The sequence below is a fragment of the Natator depressus genome, chromosome 24, assembly GCF_965152275.1.
Source record: "Natator depressus isolate rNatDep1 chromosome 24, rNatDep2.hap1, whole genome shotgun sequence".
Classification (NCBI taxonomy): Eukaryota; Metazoa; Chordata; order Testudines; family Cheloniidae; genus Natator; species Natator depressus.
Window position 1 is genome coordinate 13,039,415 of NC_134257.1, and position 22,447 is coordinate 13,061,861.

The window sequence follows — 22,447 nt, forward strand, 5'->3', positions numbered from 1 at the left end:
CTTCAGATACATGGAGTGAAATGCCTGTATCTGTAATTTTCACTCCATGTATCTGAAGAAGTGGTTTTTTACCCATGCAAGCTTATGACCAAATAACTGTTAGTGTTTAAGGTGCCCCCAGACTCCTCCTTGTTTTAGTTGTACTTTAATTTATTTCAAAGCTGGATGGGGGTTGGATGGACATACACAAGAGTAGGGCTCATCCCCTCCAGTAGGGGGTGGTAGGGACACACACATGCCCCTCCCCAAATCCCCCACTACTATATTCAGCTGCACTTTAATGGGGAGTCAGAGAGGGGTGGATAAACCCATCATTCTCAACTCCACCGTGTGGAGGGCTTCACGGGGCCAGTCCATTCAGTTGGTGGGATATGAACTGCCTGTGGGGCGGGGTGGTGGTTGGGGGGGAAGTGGGATGGGGGAATGGGATAGGGTAAATCCACCTCCCATGACTGGAGAGCACGGTGCCTGGAGGAGGCAGGACCAGACAGCGCCGCCCTGGGTCTCCAGAGCCTACACTTGCCCCCTGCCCTGCCAGTCTGTATGAACACGTGTGTTCAATTTAACTCCACACACACGTGACTCCGTAAACGTCCCAACTCAGTAGAACGGCGGAAACGGGATATACCATCTTACCCCCTGCAGGGAGGGGCGGCATTGGGGATATACCATCTTACCCTCTGAAGTGGCGGGGGGAACAGTTAGGCTATCTCATCATGCCTGCTGCGGGTGGGGGGTATTTGGGATATACCATCTTGTCGCTTGCCATTGGGGGTGGGAGTGTATTTGGGACTTACCATCTCCCTGCAGGGGGGTAGATGAGGGGGTTAACAAAATAAAAAATGAGGCTAATTTATTTTCTCTGCGTAAAGTTCCGTGCACGCTGGGTTTCGTCCTTCGTTCCCTCTGCGTTTCGTACCAGCAAGGGAGCACCCATGGTCCCGAGGTCTGGGGGATTCGCCTTTGCTCTGGGGCTGGGTTTTATTGCTGGGAGGAGTCTGACAGGATGTACCACCTGCCGCATTTAGGGGGTATTCGGGATATACCATAGTGTCACCTGTAGAAGGCACAGATTGATACAGGCGGGAGCTACCATTTTACACCAGTTTCAGAGTAGCAGCCGTGTTAGTCTGTATCCGCAAAAAGAACAGGAGGACTTGTGGCACCTTAGAGACTAACACATTTATTTGAGCATAAGCTTTCGTGAGCTACAGCTCTCTTCATTGGATGCATTCAGTGGCTGAATCCCACGGCATGCCACATTTTACACTTGCAGTGGGATATACTATCTTGCCCTTGGAGCGGGGGGGGGGGTTGCAGTGGGGATTTACCATCTTATCCCCTGGAGCAGGGGTGTTGCAGGAGCTGCATCAACTTCATCGCTGGGAGGAGGGAGATTGCAGTGACGCTGACACTTCCCACCTGCGCTCCTTAGGTGGGGGGCCAAACCAACGACCGTGGGGACTTATCCCTGTCCCCACCAGTGGCACCCCAGGGGGAGGGGTCCCCTTGATCATTCCACCCCCCATATAGGCCCCCCCCAGCTGTTGGCATGCCCCTATTTTGTATGTCTGTGATTAGAGAAGGGAGGGATGACAGGAGGAGGGTGTTTGCCCCCCAAACACACCTACCCACCACGTCTCTGACCCCCCCCCACCCGTGTGCCTCTCTTTAACCCTTCTGTGCCCTGGCTGCAGAGCACCAGGTGTGTGCTATTTCCCAGGCTGCTTGCTCTGCTTCGCACTCTTTGGGGCTCACCCAGCTGAGAATGGTGAGATGCAGAACATCACCCGCTGGAAGCAGGGGAGGGGTTCGTCTCACCCAGCCGCCACCCCAACTAATAAAATATTGTCACTTCCTGAAACCCACCTTGTGCCTGGACTGTCTGTGCTGCCTGAAGTTGGGGGAAGCAGGGCAAGGAGAGATGCTGCCACATGGGGTGTTAAAGCTAGGGGGCGCTGTGATGTAGGGTGTTCAATAGGGAGCATGGTGCTGCAGGGAGGGGGCGGGGGCTCGGCGGGGGGTGCCATGCTGCAAGGAGGGGGGGGGCAGGGCTCAGGATGGGTACTGTGGTGCAGGGAGCAGGTGGGGTGTTCAGCAGGGGTTGCCTAGCTCAGCAGGGTGCACCAGGGGGCTCGGTAGGCTCGCTCACCTCTTGCTGGCCCAGTACAGCATTAGGGGACGCTGTGCTGGTCAAGCTAATAGGCAGGGGTGGCCAACCTGTGGCTCCGGAGCCACATGCAGCTCTTGTCTAGGCACCGACTCCGGGGCTGGAGTTACAGGCACCAACTTTCCACTGTGCCGGGGGGGCTCACTGCTCAACCCCTGGCTCTGCCCCAGGCCCTGCCCCCACTCCACCCCTTCCTGCCCCCTCCCCTGAGCCTGCCATGCCCTCACTAGTCAGGACTCTGGGGAAGTCTCCTCTCTATGAGCAGACTGTCTCCAGGACACACAGCTCACACAACTTCCACCTTCCTGGGTCTGACCTCGGAGCATTCAGCATCCTCTGCCCCTCCATGCGCTTCCCACAGCGAGTCCGCCCAGGTGGGGTCCTGGGGAAGCCAGAGGGTCCTGCCCCCCAACTCCGCAGTCAGACATGACTCTCAGCCAACTGGTAAAACCAGGTTTATTAGATGACAGGAACATGGTCTAACACAGAGCTTGTAGGTGCGGAGAACAGGACCCCTCAGCCGGGTCCATTTTGGGCGGCCGTGAGCCAGACAAACGCGTCTGCCCTTCACTCCACATCCCCAGCCAGCGCTGATTGGCAGGGCTGCCGGCTGGGAGCGGGGTGGACGGGAGCTGACATGGTACTGGGGCTCTTTGGCAATGTGCATTGGTACATTCTGGCTCCTTCTCAGGCTCAGGTTGGCCGCCCCTGCTCTTCGGGTTGTGTTGGATCCGAGGGGAAGGAGCTCTCTGCTGGGAGCCTGGGAGCCTGGGCTCAGCCTAAGGCCAGCAGGTCTTCTGTCCAGGAGCACCACAGCCCCAGCCCCAGACACTGCTCATTCGGGCAGCCATGGCCTACTGCTGTCCTAGCCGAGGTTGCTGCCTAGGCCAGGACAGACTCGGAGCCACCCCCATGTGCCACCTTTCAGATGGGATGGGCTCTGACTCGGAGCTTTGGGCCCCTTCCTCAAACTATTACAATGCAGCAGCCTCAGAGAGCCGGGACAAAACTTGCAAAAAGAAAAGGAGGACTTGTGGCACCTTAGAGACTAACCAATTTATTTGAGCATGAGCTTTCGTGAGCTACAGCTCACTTCATCGGATGCATACTGTGGAAATTGCAGAAGACATTATATACACAGACACCATGAAACAATACCTCCTCCCACCCCACTCTCCTGCTGGTAATAGCTTATCTAAAGTGATCATCAAGTTGGGCCATTTCCAGCACAAATCCAGGTTTTCTCACCCTCCGCCCCCCCACAGACAAACTCACTCTCTTGCTGGTAATAGCCCATCCAAAGTGACCACTCTCTTCACAATGTGTATGATAATCAAGGTGGGCCATTTCCTGCAGAAATCCAGGTTCTCTCACCCCCTCACCCTCCTCCAAAAACCACACACACAAACTCACTCTCCTGCTGGTAATAGCCTATCCAAAGTGACCACTCTCCTTACAACCTGCATGAAAATCAAGGTGGGCCATTTCCAGCACAAATACTGCTCAAATAAATTGGTTAGTCTCTAAGATGCCACAAGTACTCCTTTTCTTTTTGCGAATACAGACTAACACGGCTGTTACTCTGAAACCAGCAAGAGAGTGAGTTTGTCTGTGCGGGGGCGGAGGGTGAGAAAACCTGGATTTGTGCTGGAAATGGCCCAACTTGATGATCACTTTAGATAAGCTATTACCAGCAGGAGAGTGGGGTGGGAGGAGGTATTGTTTCATAGTGTCTGTGTATATAATGTCTTCTGCAATTTCCACAGTATGCATCCGATGAAGTGAGCTGTAGCTCACGAAAGCTCATGCTCAAATAAATTGGTTAGTCTCTAAGGTGCCACAAGTCCTCCTTTTCTTTTTGCGAATACAGACTAACACGGCTGTTACTCTGAAACGGGACAAAACTTGTGATTCGTAAGTCCCAAGTCCCAGACCCCCGGCTCTAATCCACTAGATCCCACTCCCCTGCCATAGCCAGGGTAGAACCAAGGAGTCTTGGCTCTCAGCTCCAACTCACTAGACCCCCCCTCCCCTCCCTGAGCAGGGGATATAACCCAGGAATCCTGAATTCAGCAGCCATGAATCTTGGTAATTATCCTGCCACTAGCCTCCCATGGTCACCACCCTCTACTCTGATGTGTGATGAGTTTACAAGACCTCAACATATCCCCATTCACACAGCACCCTGGGTTTGGGGGTGGGGATACAAGACCTCCCCTCCTCAGCCAGCTGCAAACAGGCCTGGACCTGAACTGTGGCATGTTCTGCACCAGGGTGAAAGGGTGGCGCTCAGATGGATTGTGTGGCGGGGGAACAATGGGGTGTTCCCGGTGCTGCTGGAGATGCTAAGGACACACTGGGGCAGGAGAACCATTGTGGTGTGCGGGGGGGGGGGCTCCCCATGGGGGTGCCTCCCCACGGTGGTGCCACCCCCCCAAGAGCCCAGCTCCCAAACCCATCTCCCTCCCCAGCCCACCCACTGTAGGAGGGACCCATTAACCCTTTAGGGCCTACAGGGCTGGGGGTGGAGCCTGGCTGGGGTGGGGCGGGACTCTGGACCTCTTGCCCCTGCCTGCTAATCAGCCCAGCCTGGGGCTTCCCTCGCTGGCTCCTCCCAGCCAGGTGGGTATAAAGGCATGGCTGGGCTGAGGCTATAGTCAGCTATTGCAGGAGTGAACAGCAGGTGAGTGGGCTGGGGGGGGGGGCCTGGCTGATGGGCTGTGGCTGATTGGGGGGGATGAGCAGGGCTGGGGGCAGAGGCAGGCTAATGGGTGAGGTGGGGGCTGGGGCTGACAGGTGGGGAGTAAGGGAGTAGCTGTGTAGGGAACAGGGGGTGCTGATGGGTTGATAGGAGCAGGGGGATGTACTGGGTGTGGGGGGGCTGTGGGGCATGTAACAGATGTTGGCGGGCATGTGGGGCTGGAGGGGTGAAGACTTCTCACTTCTAAGCTCTGGAAGCCAGGACTCCTGGGTTCCGTCCTTGGCTCTGGCAGGGGAGTGGGGGCTGGTGGTTAGTGGGGAGGGGCTCTGGCTTGGGGGGGCTGGGTGTGCCTGGGAAGGGAATCTGTAAAATGCTGGGGGGGGGGGAAGAAATGTGGGGCAGCTGGAAAAACCTGCTGAGCTTCCCTGTGGCCAGAGGAATCTGGCTGGGTGAGTCCCTGGGGGTGGGCTGCAGTGAGGCCAGGGGAGGATCCAGACCTCTCTGGCCACTTGTGGGGCTGTGACCCCCTGAAGGCCAGCACTCAGCTGGGGTGCTGACCCAGACTGGCCTTGATGCCTCTGACCCCCCCCCCCCCTGCCCCCGGGGTCTGTCCATGCTTGCTGTGGCTGGTTCTGGACTCAGTGCAGGCTCTAGGGGGTGAGGGGGAACAGAACTCCAGGCTCACTTTGGGGTGGGAGCTTGCATTTGCATAAATTAGCATGCTAATCCAGAGGTCCCCTCTGCAGGATTGGGGGTGGCACTTGGTTTCTAAACCCCCTTGTCTGTTGCAGGGTCTGAGCTGGCAGAGCCTCCCCCCCAAAGGCAGAACATGATGGAAAAAGGAAACCCCTTTATTGTGGGGTTGCTGATTCTCGGGAACATCATCATCCTGGTGAGGTGGTTGGGGGGCCTGCCAGGCTGAGGGGGGTGGGTATGTCTGTGGGGCTTTGGAGGTTGGGGTGTTGAAGCTATATGGGGGGATCTGGGAATTTGAATTTCTAAGGGATCCCCTCACAACTGGCTAGGCTGGTGCTGTATGCCATGGGGGGTTCAGGGGGCTGGGCCAGACTTGGGGGTCCCAGGGTGCTCATACCCCTGCCCCATAGATGTGTGGCCTGAGTGCTGGGGGGGGCTGCATGGGGATGGGGTTTGGGGTCCTGGAGCTCATCCCCCCACCCTGCCCCAGACATGCAGTGTAGGGGATGGGTTGGGGGCTGAAGTTCAGGGTCTGAGGGCTCACCCCAAACCCTGCCCCCAGATGTGCGGCATCGCGCTCTACGCGGAGACTGTCTGGGTCACAGCCGACCAATACAAAGTTTACCCCATCCTGGGTGTGTCGGGCAAGGATGACGTCTACGCCGGTGCCTGGATCGCCATCTTCTGCGGCTTCGCCTTCTTCTGTCTTGGCGTCTTCGGCATCGTGGCCCTGGCCAGGGGCAGCCGCCTGCAGCTCATGCTGGTGACTGGGGCGGGGCCCTGTTGGGAGGGAGGGCTGTATGGGGGTGCTGTGGGGCAGGTGGTAGGGGAGGGAAATCTGTATGGGGGCATTGTGGGGCAGGAGGTGGCTGCTTGGGGGGCACTGGAGAGTAGGAGGATTGTGCCATGGGGCAAACGGCTGATGGGGGTGGGGGGGGGTGCGGGGCAGCCACATGGTATCTGACTGGGGGGAAGACCTAAGGGGGGGTTGGGGAGAGGAGTGTCCTGTGGGCAGGGAGGGGGGGAACCAGTGAGGCAGCCTGGGCCATGGGGGGGCCCTCAGGGGTTCATGCCCCCACAGCAGTGTCTCACCAGCCCTCTTCTCTTCTCCCCCAGTACCTGGTACTGATGCTGATAGTCTACATCTTCGAATGTGCCTCTTGCATCACCTCCTACACCCACCGTGACTTCGTGAGTGTGGCATCTGGACACTGGGGTTCCCTCCCTGGGAGGGAGGGTCTAGTGGGTAGAGCTGGGGACCAGGACATCTGGGATGTATTCCCAGCTCTGGGGGCAGGGGGAGACTGGGGGTCAGGATACCTAGGCTGGTGGGGCAGGCTGGGGGATGGGCCCATGAGGGTCTCAGCCTGGCCCTGCCCCCATGGGTCCCTTCTGCCCCTCCAGGTGGTCTCCAATCACAGGATGGTCACCAAGCAGATGCTGACATTCTATGCGGCCCCTACAGCCCAGGGCCGGGAGCTGACCCGCATGTGGGACCGGATCATGATGGAGGTGGGTCTATCCTGCCCTGTGATGCCGCCCCCCGCTGGCTGCCGGTAGTGCAGTGGGCCCAAGGCAGGCTCCCTGTGGCTCCCGGAAGCAGCAGCATGTCCCCATCCAGCTCCTATGTGCAGGGGCAGTCGGGGCTCCACGCAGGGCTGGCTCTCAGCACCAGCTAAGCAGGCTGAAGGGGTGGCACTCTGGCTGCAGCACCTCTCCATTGTTTCCCGCCACGACTCTTCTGACTCGGGGCTCGCTGTCAGCGGTGATTCAGCGGCAGCTTCCTCCAATGTTCCCGTTCTCTCCGCCAGCGGCGTATTTGGCAGGGGTGGGGTTTTTTGCTGCTTGGGGTGGCAAAAAATGTAGAGCTGGTCCTGGGCTCCATGTGCTGCACCGGCTCTGCAACTCCCATTGGCCAGGAACCATGGTCAATGGGAGCTGTGGGGCTGGTGCCTGCAGATGGGGGAAGCACCCAGAGCTGCCTGGCTGTGCCCCTGCGAAGGAGCCAGAGTGGGGACATGAGGCTGCTGCTTCCAGGAGCTGCCTGAGGTAAGTGTTGCCTGGAGTCTGCACCCCGATGCCCTCCTGCACCCCAGCCCTGATCCCTCACCCCCTCAGCCTCCCTCCCATACTCCAAACCTGTTGGCTCCACCCCCAATCAGGAGACCCCTCCTGCACCCAAAACCCCTCATCCCTGGAGCCTGCACCCCCAGCTGGAGCCCTCAGCCTATCCTGCACCTCAGCCCCCTGAGCCAGCCCAGAGAAAATGAGTGAGAATGGGGGGCCTTGGGTGGGGGAGTGAGTTGGGGTGTTCAGTTTTGTGGGAGTAGAAAGTTGGCAACCCTAGCAGGGGGGGTGGGTGGGCTGGGGGGGGGTGTTCTGATTGGTTGATGCCCACCCCAGGGATGAAAGCCTTGGCTAGGAGGGCTAGATTAACCCTTTCTTGTTCCTTTGCAGCAGATGGAGGAGGGGGCCTGATCCTGGGCGGGGTGGGGGCTGTGCTCAGCTTTGTCCCCCTATATTCATGGTGGGCTCTGGGGCTCAGGACTGTCTGGTGGGGTGGAGGGGAGCCTGGCAGAGAAGGGGCGGGGGGGACTGGGTAGGAGGGGGCTTTGGGAAGGGGGCAGCGCAACAGTTGTCGTCTGTTCTCCCCCACACCAGCAACAGTGCTGTGGAGCGACAGGCCCCCTGGACTGGGTGAACCACACGTCCACCTTCCGCTCCTTCTACCCCGAGGGGCTGGCGCCATGGCCCTTCCTTTGCTGCAAGCGTGACGCCAACTTTGTCATCCTCAGCCCAGAGGGCTGCCGTGTGGGGCATGTGGATTATATCAACACCAAGGTAAGGGGTGCTCTTCAGCCCTGACCCACAGCCCCCTGCCAGCCCAGCCCAGCCCTGGGCTCTCCCCACCATCTCTGCCAGTGCCCCACACTCCCAACCCACAGTCCCCTGCTGTTCCTTGGCACCCAACTACTTAGCTCAGCCTTAGTCCTGGTTTCCAGTCCCTCCTCCAGCCCCCACTCCCTACCCAGACGTCCATCTGTGCAGGACTCAGTGTCTGTCTTCCTAGGGCTGCTTTGAGCACATTGAAAACGCCATCAACAGCTACACCTGGGGCATCTCCTGGTTTGGATTCGCCATCCTCATGTTCACGGTGGGTCTGGGCTCCAACTTGGGCTGGGGGGGTGGGGGGAAATCCTGCCTGGGAGGGGAGGTTCTAAATACTCTTCAGCATGTGGGATACCAGGGGGGCAGGTTTGGAAGATGGGATACCAGGGCATTTGGGCCAATGGGCTAGGTGGACCGGTGGGTATGATCTGAGGGTCTCTCTCTCCCTGCAGTGCCCAGTGATGCTCTTGGCCATGTACCATTACACCATGCTGTGACCCCCCCCACACACCTGCTGTGGGGCAGGGCTCCTTTGACCTGCCACCTGTGGAGTCAGTGAGGGGAGGGAGCCAGCCAGCCCCAGCCTGTCTCTCTGAGCTGGGGAGACCATCCTGGTGACTGCCTGGGCCCCTGTCAGCCCTGCTCCTGACACCATCGTGGTGGCTGGGGGTGGGAGGCAGCACCTCAGGAGAGCTGATCACTGTGTAGAACACCCCTGCTGACCTCTGACCTTTTTAAAATCTCCATTAAACTCCCTGAAAAATCCATCTGGGTCTGTGTGCTGGGGGGCAGGGAGAAGCAGTGCTGGGGGCCAGGGCCCTGAGGTGGGGTTGTAAATGTCCCTGGCCTGTGCCAGCAGGCTGCTGTGCACTGGTGTTGGTGCATGGGTGGGAAGTCCCCTGCCCCACAGCATGGGGGCCCTTCCCCTTCAAATGGGAACAGCTGCCTGCTCCGCAGGGGGAGTGGTTACATCCCCTGGCTGCCCTCAGCTGGGCTGTGAATTTTTCAGCAACAGCTTGGGGCCCCCTTTGTGGCTGGCAGCTCCTGGGGTGGCCCCCACCCCATTCTCTGGAGTGAGACTATGTGGGGAAGTCAGGGCTGGACCCTAGGGGCCCTGGCTCCCAGGGGGGGTCCCCAGCTGCAGCACTTGGGGCAGGGGCAGGAAGTTGAGTCTCACAGCAGCTCTTACGATGCTGCCCTCTAGTGCAGAGAGCTGTTCCTGCCCCAGCCCACTGAGGGCATTGTGGGGCCCTGCAGCCTTGGCCCTGCCCAGCACAGAGCTTGTACTGCATTTGCTGCATCCTCACCCTCTCCTAGCGATGGCAAGGCAGCTGCTATAGGGTCCCCTGCCCATTAATGTGACTCAGTTCTGAATGCTGCAAGGGTGGGGCAGGAGCTCGGCCCCAGCCCCATTCAGCTGGAGAGTGGCTGGGAGCACCATATGGTTCTGCCCACCCTGATCTGCTGCAGCTCTCGGGGCCCAGGCCGTCTGACAGCACAGCTCTGCTCCAGGGGAAGCTGGCTCTTGCTTGGGTACGTGCTCCGGCATCGGCACCATGCCCAGCCCCGAGGCAGCTGTGAACACCAGGATGGGTGTGGCAAAGTCAGGAGGGTCTCAGAATGGGGCCCAGCTTGGAGCCCCTGGCACTGCTCAGGCCAAAGCACCCTGTCCTGCTCCCACTTCAGCTATGGGCACCCTGGGGGCACACACCTCTAGGAGTGCCATGCCAGTCTCCCATTATCTCCACCTTGGCTCAGGCCAACTGCAGCTGCTGGCCATTTTGTGACCCAGGTCTGATGCCTCGCCCAGCCCATGTTACACATCTCTGCCCAGTCCCCCCTTCAGCTAGGGTCAGTGTATCCCTGGGCCAAGTCCTCTCTCCCCCTCAGTGACTGGCCCACCTGGCACTGACAGGTGTCGCTGGGAGCCCAAAAGGGAGGCCCAGGAACTCACTGAGCCCAACTGGGGTCGTGAAGGCAGATTTCAGCCAGGTGGCTGGGGCCAAGGGCACTGGCGAGTGGCCCATGGTGAGGTCAGTGTTGGTAAGGAACCAGGTCCCCCAGTTTGCCTGGAATCTCATCCATCCCAGGCATGGGGCAGGTGTTGGACATGGTCATGGCCCTGAGCTGCTGCTAGTCCACCCTGGATCTGACTGACCCTTCTTTGGGGACACTCCTAGGGCCAGCATGTCCCTGATCTCTCTCTCTCTCTCTCCCTCCCTCCAGGGCCTGGGCTATGTTCCCAGTAACTCTGAATGGGGATCACCTGATGGGAGGGTTGGCTCCTGTATCCACCCCATGGACAGCCACGTTAGTGAGCCTAGGCCAGCTAGAGAACAGCAGCTGGTAGGAACGCAGCACCTCTCTGATCTCTACCTGCTGGGCAGGGGTTAGCTGGTCAGAGAGGGAAATTGATTCCATCAGGAGGCTGGCTCACCCTGGTGGATCTCAGGACTATCTTCCTCCTTCTCCCACTGCCCACACACAACCAGCATCAACCTCTCCCTGTCCAAATACAGCTTCAGCCTGTGGACATGGCCCACTTGGGGGCTGTGGACCCATTTGGACAGTACCACCATGTAGTTCACCTCATTCAGTTCTGTGATGACCTTTAAAGGGCCCATCCCAGACAGCTTGTAGCTCATTCTGCTGCACTCAGCTGAGAACCATCCCCAGTGTGGAGAAGTGAACACGTGCTGTGCGGTCATACCAGACCTCCTGCCTCCCTTGGGCCCGGGCTAGGTTCTCCCTGGCCCAGACTGTAAGCTCAGTGAGCCTTTCTTGAAAGGACAGCATGTACTCCACCACTGATTCTCCATTGGGAGAGACCTTCCCCTCCTATTCGTCCCTCACCAAGTCCAAGGGTCCCCTCACTCTCCCCCAGTAGAGCAACTCAAAAGGATCCCTGTGGGTTCCTGGGGCACTTCCTAGTGTGCAAACAGCAGGTGGGGTAGATACCTGTCCCCATCCTGTGGGTGCTGGGCCATAGAAGTCCTCAGTATCAGCTTCAGGGTCCCATTAAACCTCTCTGCCTGCCCGTTGGACTGAGGGGGATGGGCCGGCCCCCACATTTTCCCCACAGCCCTGAAGCAGGGCTGGCATGAAATTGTACCCCTGGTCTGTAAGGACCTCCTGGGGGAACCCCACTCTGCTGAAGATGATTTAGTTGGGGATTGGTCCTGCTTTGAGCAGGAGGTTGGACTAGATGACCTTCTGATGTCCCTTCCAACCCTGATATTCATGAAGATGGTCAGTAGCACATCTGCCATGTGTCTGCCTCGCTGGAGGACAGAGCCACGGCCTCTGGGTGGTGAAATCTACTGCCACCAGAACGTATTTCTTCCTGGCCCGAGTTGCCCTTCTGAGGGGCCCCACTATGTCCACAGCCACCTTCTGAACAGGTCCCTCTGTGATGGGCAGGGGTATCCAGGCTGCTTTAGCTTATTCTGGGCCTTCCCCACCCTTTGGCAGGGGTCATGGGACCTGCAGTGCTGCTGCAGAGTGTGACACAGTCAGGCAGCCTCTGCTGGGTGTGCTGGATTCCGGATGTCCTGTAAAAGGCCCTGCACAATAGTCAGCAGCGGCCCTTCTGGGGGACCCCCCACCCAGCTGCCTCCTGATCCCCCACCATTCAGTTTTCCCTTGGGAACCTGCTCCAGGAATCACTTCTCCCACAGGAATCCAGCCCTGCTGGCCTCCTTCAGGGGTCCTGCCACGCTGCAGCCAGCCAGGGCCCTCAGCTCCTCCAAGCAGGGATCCTTCTGCAGCTCTGGCTGAAATTCGGCTGCTGGGGTAGAGGGTGGGAATTGTCCCTCCTCGCTGGCTGTGCCTTGGTTTCCCCACCTTAGGACAAAGCCTTGATCTCAGCCTTGCTAAGCCTGGTAGAGCTGTTCCCCTGGCATCAAGGCGGGGTGGCCGTCTGGCTCTAGCTACAGGGAAGGACATGGGCACTCTGGGCATCACCCAGCCAAGCTGCCAGATCATTCCCCATCAGCCCTGCCTGCACCCCAACTCTTTGGGCCCTCCTTGGTGCCCCATCTCAGACCCTCACTACAGGCAGTGTAACCGGGGGCCAATCCCCCCCGAATGAGGTATCATTGGGCACTAACTGGGCCGAGCCCACCACCTGGGGCCAGGCCAGCATCATCTCAGCACCCATGGCCTGGTACCCCAGGACGCTCCTCCCTTCCACCTCAGGGGGGGATGTAGCGATTGCTTCCTGGGTCTGCCCACCCTGTAAATTGAGTGCTCCTGGCGCTCGCTCCTGGTGCCCACCCCTGGGAAGCTGGTGACCCCCCCCCCCCTCCAGCTGGGCTCCCTCCCCAGTTAACCCTTCTGCTTGGCCACTAATTCCTTACCCTTCGGGCACCGTGCCCACTTGGGCCCTGTTTGCCCGTACTAATTACAGCTTAGGTCTCTGTAGTCTGTCCCCAGTGGCCATCACCCCTGGTTTGGATTTGCCTGACTCCCACTTCTGGGGTGCCCTGAGTGACCCCCCCCAACCTAGGCCAGTCCCCTGTGGGTCTCTTTTCACACTGTCCGCAAACACAGCTGCCTGCCTGCATGCCCTGCGCAGATCCTTGGGCTTCCAGCCCCCCTAACCCCATTGTCAGGTCCCAAGGCTGGATTTCACCCAGCTGCGCCAACCCAGCCAGGTGAAACACGCCCGCGCCCCCCCCCCCCCCCACCGCAGCAGTGCTTGCACCCTTGCCCCAGTTGTGGAGACGTACCTGGGGTGAGTGAGCGGAGCCGTGCTGCAGGTGCAGCCAGGGTCATATCACAGGCCTTCCCCCCAGCAAGGAGCTGTCTATATGCCCCCTTCTCTGCCCCCCCGCCCCCGCCGGTATCTAGGTTCCCTGTGGAAGTGGCATCTTTCCCAACTTGTCCCTTGGTAGGTCCCTCTGCCTCTCTATCTCCAGTTTATGCTTCCACTGCTTCTCCAGCTCCTTCACTCTCAGCTCCCGGGTGGGGCAGCCAGGGCATGAAACTCCCCTGCCAGATGGGGAACCGGGTCTGGGGGAAGCCCAGTGGCTGCCTCTCCTGCTCCTGGCACCTCGTGACCCCCCCCACGTGGGCCTGGAACCTGCTTCTCGGAGCGTGTGCCCTTCTGCACCTTGCTGAGCCTCCCCATGCCTGCCCCTTGCTCCCGGCACAGCTGGGGGGAACTGGCTACAGGCCATTTCCCACTGCCAGGCCCTTCAACATCCATCCAGCCACTGCGGCCTGTGACTGCCTGTCACAGCTCCGCAGGCCTAGTGCCCTGGGGGTGGGCACCCATGGGCCAGCCCCCCTTATGGTCTCACTCAGCCACCAGGGGAAGCCACTTGGCTTCTCTGTCCCTTGGGACTGAACCTTAGGGCCTCCAGCCTCCTGCTCCCCACCAGGTGCTCTCTCCAGCGAGTCCGCTGGTGGGATCCCAAGGGCAACATGTATCCCCAGAGTGGGCCCAGCCCCAACCAGCTGAGCATCCACACTGCGGCTGTGCAGTGACGCACCCACTTGTCCCACTACCTAGTTAGCAATGCAGCATATGGGGAAACCGAATGCCCACTCCATCACACTCAGCCCCACTCTAACCCTCTAGCCCTCACTCCTCTCCCAAAGCTGGGGATAGAACCCAGGAATCCTGGCTCCCAGCCCCACCCCTGTAACCACTCAACCCCACTCCTCTCCTGATCCCAGAGCTGGGGACAGAACTCAGGAGTCCTGGCTTCCAGCCCCTACCCCCAAATTGCATCCGATGAAGTGAGCTGTAGCTCACGAAAGCTCATGCTCAAATAAATTGGTTAGTCTCTAAGGTGCCACAAGTACTCCTTTTCTTTTTGCGAATACAGACTAACGCGGCTGTTACTCTGATACCCCCAAATTGAAGAACATAAGAACGGCCATACTAGGTCAGACCGAAGATCCAGTCTTCTAACTGTGGCCAATGCCAGGTGCCCCAGAGGGAATGAACAGAACAAGTGATCCATCCCATTGCCCATTCCCAGCTTCTGGCAAACAGAGGCTGGGGGCACCATCCCTGCCCATCCTGGCTAATAGCCATTGATGGACTATCCTCCAGGAACTTATCTAGTTTGTTTCTGAACCCTGTTATAGCCTTGGCCTTCACAATGTCCCCTGGCAAGGCGTTCCACAGGGTGCCTGTGCGTTGTGTGAAGAAGTCCTTCTTTTGGTTTGTTTTAAACCTGCTGCTTAGTCATTGTATTGGGTGACCCCCTAGTTCTTGTGTTCTGAGAAGGAGGAACTACATGGGCAGTTTGGGGGTGGGTTTTTTTTTTGTCTTTATTAGTTAATGGGGTTGGTTGAAACCATTTAGTACAGAATGGGGGGAGGGCAGGATCTTCAACAAATACACTCACCAGGGGAACAGTCACAGCAGCACCCCCCCCGCCCACATCAGCCAGCACCCCAGGGCCCTGCAGTGGGATGGGGCTGAATTAGGTGAACCAGGATTAGCCCCCCCTCCCCCACTATCTGTGGGACTTTGGCTGGGAGGGGGGCAGGGCTTATAGGATTAGGGTGTTGGTGGAGGTCAGCACTCCCAGGGTAACCCCACCCACACTGGGCCCAGCTGGTCACAGCACTGCCCCTTTATCATGGGGTTGGGGGGGTTACAGGGTATGGGGAGGTCAAAGGTCATAACTCCCAGGGGACCCCCCCCCAAGTCACAGTGGGAGTTAGTGCAATAAAATCAGCCAGACACCACCCTCCCCCAGCAATCGCTGCTCTCAGCCACTGGGTGGGCCAGCAGGGGGTGCCCCCGGTTCCTTCTGCTACCCCATAACATACCCCCCACACACCCCCTGCAGTACTGCCACAACCAGAAAACTACACCCACAGCCACGAACACAACCAAGCACCCACCATCAAGCCCCCTGAGCAGGGCTCAGCGCCTCCAGCAGGGGGCAGTAGGCACTCCCCCACACCCCTAGATCTAGGCAGCTACATACAACCCCCACTCCCGCAGAGTATGCCCCCACCTCAGCCTATGCTGACCAGGGATTTTTTTCCTTTAGCCTCCCACCACTACCCTTGGCACCCCCTCTCCCTGGGGGATCCCATCTCAGGGCAGGGGTGTTTTAATTGGGTTAATGAAAGGTTAAAACGTTAGAAATCTTGCTCAGCTTTATAGAAAAGCCCTCCTCCCCCCTACACACGGGGGCAGGGAGGGTCCCCCTATTACCAGGGGCTGGCAGTGGGGCAAGACCCTGATAGTTTTATGCCCCACACTGGCCCCCCCTGGGGGGTGTGGAGTCAGGTAGTGACATCGATCATGGTTCTGATGTCACCAGTGCCCCCTCCCTATGTCACACTGATGCAGTCACTGAGCATCAGCAGGTGGAGGCCTAGCCAAGGAGGGCAATGATGTCATACTGGGTGTGATGGCGACCGCAGCCTGGTGAGATCATACGGGATGTGGTGATGTCACTGGAGAGCAGCTGTTACATCATGGGGGAGCAGCGATGCAATTGGGCTGCCGTCACATCAGGTGTTCATCCCAACACCATTGATGGCCCTGTTGTGATGTCACTGTACCAGTCCTGTTGCCACTGGTGGCCTCATTGTGATGTCACAGTGCCCATCCTCCTGCCATTGATGATCCCATTGTGATGTCACGCCAGTCCTGCAGCAGCTCAGGCGTGTCATACAGACCTCGTGATGTCACTGGGGCCTCCTGTGATGTCACAGCCTGACTGTCTCAGCAATGGTCCCCAGCCAATGCTCAGATCCTCCACCCGGGGGAGGCGGGGGGTGTGTCAGCACCTGGGCGGGGGGGCTCAACACAGGTCCTCCAGCCTCCCACCCAGACTCCCTCGTGGTCCAGCCTGGGCCCCCCTTCAGCAGTAGCTCCGGGTCTGCCCCTCAGAGTGCACCGTCCAGTTGGGAGCCAGGCACGTGGGTGTAGGGGGGGGCCCCTCCTTCCTCTCCACATTGCCGTACTGGGGGGGCAGGCGCTTGGCATAGGGGGGGCAGGGCCCCAGCCGGTAACCGTCCATCAGGCTGGGGCTGAGGAGGGCAGGAGGCCGGGGTGAGGGCTCAGCGTAGGCAGTGAAGGGGGTGGTGCAGCCGGCGGCTGGCTCCCAGCCAGGTGGTGCAGGGCGGTAGAACCGAAGCATGGTGCTGCCGCAGGGCAGCACATCTAGCAGCTGGCGGTAAAGTCCCGGCACCGGCGGGGGCCCGTAGGCCCAGCCTGGTGCCGCCCGCAGGCCCTGCCTCTGCTTCTGTGGCAGGGCCGGCACCAGGGGGCGGCGCAGGGCGGCGCGGGCAGCGCCAGGATCAGAGCGGCTGCGCAGGTGCCCGCCCTCCAGCGGAGGGGAGGCCGAGGCAGAGGATGAGGACGAAGGGGGGCTGGCCCTGCCACGGCAGTGCCCCCCTGCCGCAGGACCAGCAAAGGGGACGTTGACGTAGACGGGCTCTGGTGGCTCGTAGTGGACGCGCCCATCCTCAAAGACGGCCCAGAGGGGTGGCGTGGGGGCTGAGGGGCCGGGCCTGGGCCGCTGGAAGACACCGTAGGAGGCGTTGAGGGCGGCCAGGTACTCGGGGGGCGCTGGGGGTTGCGGGGGGCCCAGAGGCCAGGGCCGGTAGATGGGCGGCTCTGGGACGATCTCGTAGTACAGGTTCTCGGCTGCGGGCTCCAGCAGTGGGCGCTGGGGGGGTGTGGCAGCGCTGGGGGGTGGGGAGCCAGGAAGCGGTGGCGCTGGTGCAGCTGCAGCTCCGCAGGGTACGGAGGGGCGGCGGAGGGGGGGCCCATCCACTGGGGAGTGACGCTGAGACAGGCCGCGGGTGGGGGATGGAAGTGCAGGGGGGCTGGGGGCTTGGGCGGGGCCAGCGGGTGGCGGGGGCCAGGGGCCAGTACTTGGGGGAAGGGCAGCGGCTGGGTCTGGCAGGGCAGGTGGCGTGGGGGGTCCCAGTGGTGGGTGTCGGGGGGGCCTTTGCTGTAACGGGGAGGGGCTGCTGAGCTGGCCCTGCCCCCCTCTCCACCCGGGGCAGGGGCTTGGTCCAATGGGACCTGTAGCGAGAGAGAAGGGGGGTCAGCGAGGGGGGGTTGACACACAGACACATAGAGTTCCCCCCTAGTCAACCCCCCAGCCTTCCATCACAGCCCCAACCCCAGCAGCCCACTGTACCCCCAGCACCCGCACTGCACCCCCAATCCCTCAGTCCCTCCCATTGCACAACCAATCCCATCCCCCCACCCTGCTGCATTCCCCCGAACAACCCCTGCCACAGCCCCCCACTGCACCCCAATCCTCCAGTCCCTCCACCCAACCGCAACCCTTCAAACTGCCCCTGCTGCAGCCCCCAATCTCCCCATCCACCCACCATTGCCTGAATTCCCTCAGTGTAGCCCCCACACTGCGCCCCCTATTCCCCCACCCAGCCGCAATCCCATTGAATCCCCCCAGCCACCAAACCTCACCTCAACCTGACTGCCTTACTGCCCCCAGCCCAAGCCACTGCCCCCCAAACCCCACCACCTACCTGCCCTCCTCCCAGCCCCCCCAAACCCGCCTTGTTCGAACTAGCAAATCCCCCTGCCCCAACCCAGCCACAAATTCCCCTCCCACACCCTAAGGGTCCCTCCCGCCCAATCCCCCAACCAGTGATCCCTTCCCCTCCACCCCCACTCACCTGGGGGCCCCCTGCCTGCTCCTGGTGCTGGCCCCGGGGTTCCCCCTCACTCTGCTGGCGCTGCAGAGAGGGGCCGGGGAGCTGGGCAGCAGGGCCAGGGCGCACCACAGAGTACAGGGTTCCCGGCCCCACTGCTGCCCCTTCCCTGCCACCTTCCAGGGACAGGGAGCGCCGGAACTGGGCACGCTGCTCCCTGTGTGGCACCCCCTGCTGCTGCCGGGTGGCCCGGTGTGCGCTCTCCGCCAGTGCCAGTGCCATCAGCCGGGCCGGGTTCTTTGGGGGCGGCGGGGGCGGCACGTGCCGAAGCAGGCACAGCGCCCCGGGCAGTGGGGGGGAAGCCTCCAACTCAGGACCTGAAGGGGGAGAACAGAAAAGAGGGTGGTCAGTGCCAGCCACACCCAGCAGGGGGCACTGTAGGGGGGTGGAGCAGGGCGCTGGCTGTGCGGGGAGCTCCTGGATACTCCAGCCCTGGCCTCATCCAGCAGGGGGTGCTGTAGGAGGCTGGGGCACATTGGCTGGGGGGTTGTTGTGTGCTCCCCAACTCTCCCAGCAGGGGACACGGGGGGGTTCCGTTTGTGGGGGGGTTTTGGTTGCAGCGGGGATGGTTCTGGCTGGGGCTGGGCAGTTGTGACTGGGGGGTTCTGGCCAGGTGGTTTCAGCAGGGGCAGGGGTTCCAGCTGTGGGGGGGGGATCCAGCTGGGAGGGTCCGGCCATGGGGCTCTGGATGGTGGGGATCCGGCTGGGGGCTTCTGGCCTCGGGAGTTCTGGATGGTGGGGGGTTCTGGCTGGGGCTGGGGGTGCAGTTCCAGCCGGCAGGGGGTTCCAGATGGGGTTGGGAGGTTCTGGCGGGCGGGTGAGAGGGGTGCGGATCCGGCCGGCAGGGGGTTCTGGATGGGGCTGGGAGGTTCTGGCGGGGTGGGGGGTGTGCGGTTCTGGCCGGCAGGGGGTTCTTGATGGGGCTGGGAGGTTCTGGTGGGGCGGGGGGTGTGCGGTTCCGGCCGGCAGGGGGTTCTGGATGGGGCTGGGAGGTTCTGGTGGGGCGGGGGGTGTGCGGTTCCGGCCGGCAGGGGGTTCTGGATGGGGCTGGGAGGTTCTGGCGGGGTGGGGGGTGTGCGGTTCTGGCCGGCAGGGGGTTCTTGATGGGGCTGGGAGGTTCTGGTGGGGCGGGGGGTGTGCGGTTCTGGCCGGCAGGGAGTTCTGGATGGGGCTGGGAGGTTCTGGTGGGGCGGGGGGTGTGCGGTTCCGGCCGGCAGGGGGTTCTGGATGGGGCTGGGAGGTTCTGGCAGGGGTGGGGACGGGTGGCGGGCGGATCCGGCCGGCAGGGGGTTCCGGATGGGGCTTGGAGGTTCTGGCCGGGGGGCGGGGACGGATCCAGCCGGCAGGGGATTCCGGATGGGGCTGGGAGGTTCTGGTGGGGCGGGAGGTGTGCGGTTCTGGCCGGCAGGGGGTTCTGGATGGGGCTGGGAGGTTCTGGTGGGGCGGGGGGTGTGCGGTTCCGGCCGGCAGGGGGTTCTGGATGGGGCTGGGAGGTTCTGGCGGGGGGGCGGGGGGCGGATCCCACCCGCAGGGGGTTCCGGATGGGGCTGGGAGGTTCTGGCGGGGGGGTGAGAGGGGTGCGGATCCGGCCGGCAGGGGATTCCGGATGGGGCTGGGAGGTTCTGGTGGGGCGGGGGACGGATCCGGCCGGCAGGGGGTTCCGGATGGGGCTGGGAGGTTCTGGCGGGGGTTGTGGGGTGCGGTTCCGGCCAGCAGGGGGTTCCGGATGGGGCTGGGAGGTTCTGGTGGGGGGGCAAATCCGGCCGGCAGGGGGTTCTGGATGGGGCTGGGAGGTTCTGGTGGGGTGGGGGGTGTGCAGTTCTGGCCGGCAGGGGGTTCTGGATGGGGCTGGGAGGTTCTGGCGGGGGGGCGGGGGGCGGATCCCGCCGCAGGGGTTCCGGATGGGGCTGGGAGGTTCTGGCTGTGGGGGGGGGGTGTGTGCGGTTCCGGCTGGCAGAGGGTTTTGGATGGGGCTGGGAGGTTCTGGCAGGGGTTGGGGGGTGCGGTTCCAGCCGGCAGGGGGTTCCGGATGGGGCTGGGAGGTTCTGGCCGGGGGGTGAGAGGGGTGCAGATCCGGCCGGCAGGGGGTTCTGGATGGGGCTGGGAGGTTCTAGCGGGGGGCGGATCCGGCCGGCAGGGGGTTCCGGATGGTGCTGGGAGGTTCTGGCGGGGGGGTGAGAGGGGTGCGGATCCGGCCGGCAGGGGGTTCTGGATGGGGCTGGGAGGTTCTGGCGGGGGGGTGAGAGGGGTGCGGATCCGGCCGGCAGGGGGTTCTGGATGGGGCTGGGAGGTTCTGGCGGGGGGGTGAGAGGGGTGCGGATCCAGCCGGCAGGGGGTTCTGGATGGGGCTGGGAGGTTCTGGCGGGGGGGTGAGAGGGGTGCGGATCCGGCCGGCAGGGGGTTCCGGATGGGGCTGGGAGGTTCTGACGGGGCGGAGGACAGATCCGGCCGGCAGGGGGTTCCGGATGGGGCTGGGAGGTTCTGGCGGGGGGGTGAGAGGGGTGCGGATCCGGCCGGCAGGGGGTTCCGGATGGGGCTGGGAGGTTCTGACGGGGCGGAGGACAGATCCGGCCGGCAGGGGGTTCCGGATAGGGCTTGGAGGTTCTGGCCGGGGGGCAGGGGTGGGGACGGATCTGGCCGGCAGGGGATTCTGGATGGGGCTGGGAGGTTCTGGTGGGGCGGGGGACGGATCCGGCCGGCAGGGGGTTCCGGATGGGGCTGGGAGGTTCTGGCGGGGGTTGTGGGGTGCGGTTCCGGCCGGCAGGGGGTTCCGGATGGGGCTGGGAGGTTCTGGTGGGGGGGCAAATCCGGCCGGCAGGGGGTTCTGGATGGGGCTGGGAGGTTCTGGCGGGGGGGCGGGGGGCGGATCCCGCCGCAGGGGGTTCCGGATGGGGCTGGGAGGTTCTGGCTGTGGGGGGGGTGTGCGGTTCCGGCTGGCAGAGGGTTTTGGATGGGGCTGGGAGGTTCTGGCAGGGGAGTGAGAGGGGTGCAGATCCGGCCGGCAGGGGGTTCCGGATGGTGCTGGGAGGTTCTGGCGGGGGGGTGAGAGGGATGCGGATCCAGCTGGCAGGGGGTTCTGGATGGGGCTGGGAGGTTCTGGCGGGGGGGTGAGAGGGGTGCGGATCCGGCCGGCAGGGGGTTCTGGATGGGGCTGGGAGGTTCTGGCGGGGGGGTGAGAGGGGTGCGGATCCAGCTGGCAGGGGGTTCTGGACGGGGCTGGGAGGTTCTGGCGGGGGGGTGAGAGGGGTGCGGATCCGGCCGGCAGGGGGTTCCGGATGGGGCTGGGAGGTTCTGGCGGGGGGGTGAGAGGGGTGCGGATCCGGCCGGCAGGGGGTTCTGGATGGGGCTGGGAGGTTCTGGCGGGGGGGTGAGAGGGGTGCGGATCCAGCTGGCAGGGGGTTCTGGATGGGGCTGGGAGGTTCTGGCGGGGGGGTGAGAGGGGTGCGGATCCGGCCGGCAGGGGGTTCTGGATGGGGCTGGGAGGTTCTGGCGGGGGGGTGAGAGGGGTGCGGATCCAGCTGGCAGGGGGTTCTGGATGGGGCTGGGAGGTTCTGGCGGGGGGGTGAGAGGGGTGCGGATCCGGCCGGCAGGGGGTTCCGGATGGGGCTGGGAGGTTCTGGCACACTCACTCTGGGCCAGGCTTCCGCTCTCAGCTTGGGTCAGTTTGCGCCGCACCTCGCGCTGGCAGCTGTCAGTCAGCATCCCGTCGCCGGCCTGCAGCAGTCGGGAGATCATGAGGGGGGGACTGCGTGTCCCCCGGCGCCGTCCGGGCCTCAGCGCACCCCCGGCCTCACCACCCCCCAGCATCTCCAGCACCTTGGCGGGCAGCGAGATGGCCACGGGCTCAGAGATCTCCAGGGCTGCTGTGGGGGGCTCCGGGCCGCGGGGCGACAGTGCCCGGGCCACCTTGCAGGCGAAGGGAAGGCGGGCGGGGCTGGGGGCTGAGTCGGAGGCGTCAGAGAGTGAGGGGCACCGGGGGGGGCTGTGCCGGAAGGGGAGTGGGTCCAAATCCAGGAAGCCCGGGGGGCTGAGCTCCAGGTCCGAGTCCATCTCGCCCTCGTCATCCAGCCAGAGGGAGGTGCGGCGGTGGGGTGCCAAGTCCGGCAGCACGGCCAGGCTCTCGCTGCAGCCACCAGAGGCTGAGGAGCTCAGCGACTCGCAGGAGCGGCAGGGCTTGAGGGGGGCTGGCGGGGCCCCGGGGGGGGCCCCGGGCAGGGCCGGGAAAGCGTCGCTGCTGGAGCGTGGGCGCCGCAGGCGGTGGAGTTTGCGCAGGCCTGGGGGACAGATGGACAAACGGTAGGAGTAAACAACCCTGAGAT

At 62.4% G+C, this 22,447-nt stretch overlaps 2 protein-coding genes across 2 annotated transcripts in view; one reads left to right on the forward strand and one right to left on the reverse strand.

Moving 5' to 3' along the window:
* Positions 1-4,815: 4,815 nt before the first annotated feature.
* UPK1A (uroplakin 1A) lies at positions 4,816-9,211 on the forward strand. Its single transcript, XM_074938646.1, has 8 exons — positions 4,816-4,853; positions 5,663-5,763; positions 6,130-6,330; positions 6,684-6,758; positions 6,972-7,079; positions 8,229-8,408; positions 8,638-8,721; positions 8,909-9,211. The coding sequence occupies exons 2-8, from the start codon at positions 5,701-5,703 to the stop codon at positions 8,951-8,953; spliced, it is 756 nt and encodes a 251-aa protein (XP_074794747.1). The 5' UTR covers positions 4,816-4,853; positions 5,663-5,700; the 3' UTR covers positions 8,954-9,211.
* A 6,371-nt stretch (positions 9,212-15,582) lies between these two features.
* The window catches only part of ARHGAP33 (Rho GTPase activating protein 33), a 38,583-nt gene continuing 31,718 nt past the window's right edge, over positions 15,583-22,447 (reverse strand). Inside the window, 4 exon segments of the mRNA XM_074938644.1 lie at positions 15,583-17,136; positions 17,139-17,469; positions 18,093-18,445; positions 21,758-22,402. Of these exon segments, the coding sequence (XP_074794745.1) occupies positions 16,298-17,136; positions 17,139-17,469; positions 18,093-18,445; positions 21,758-22,402 (2,168 nt within the window). The 3' untranslated portion in view covers positions 15,583-16,297.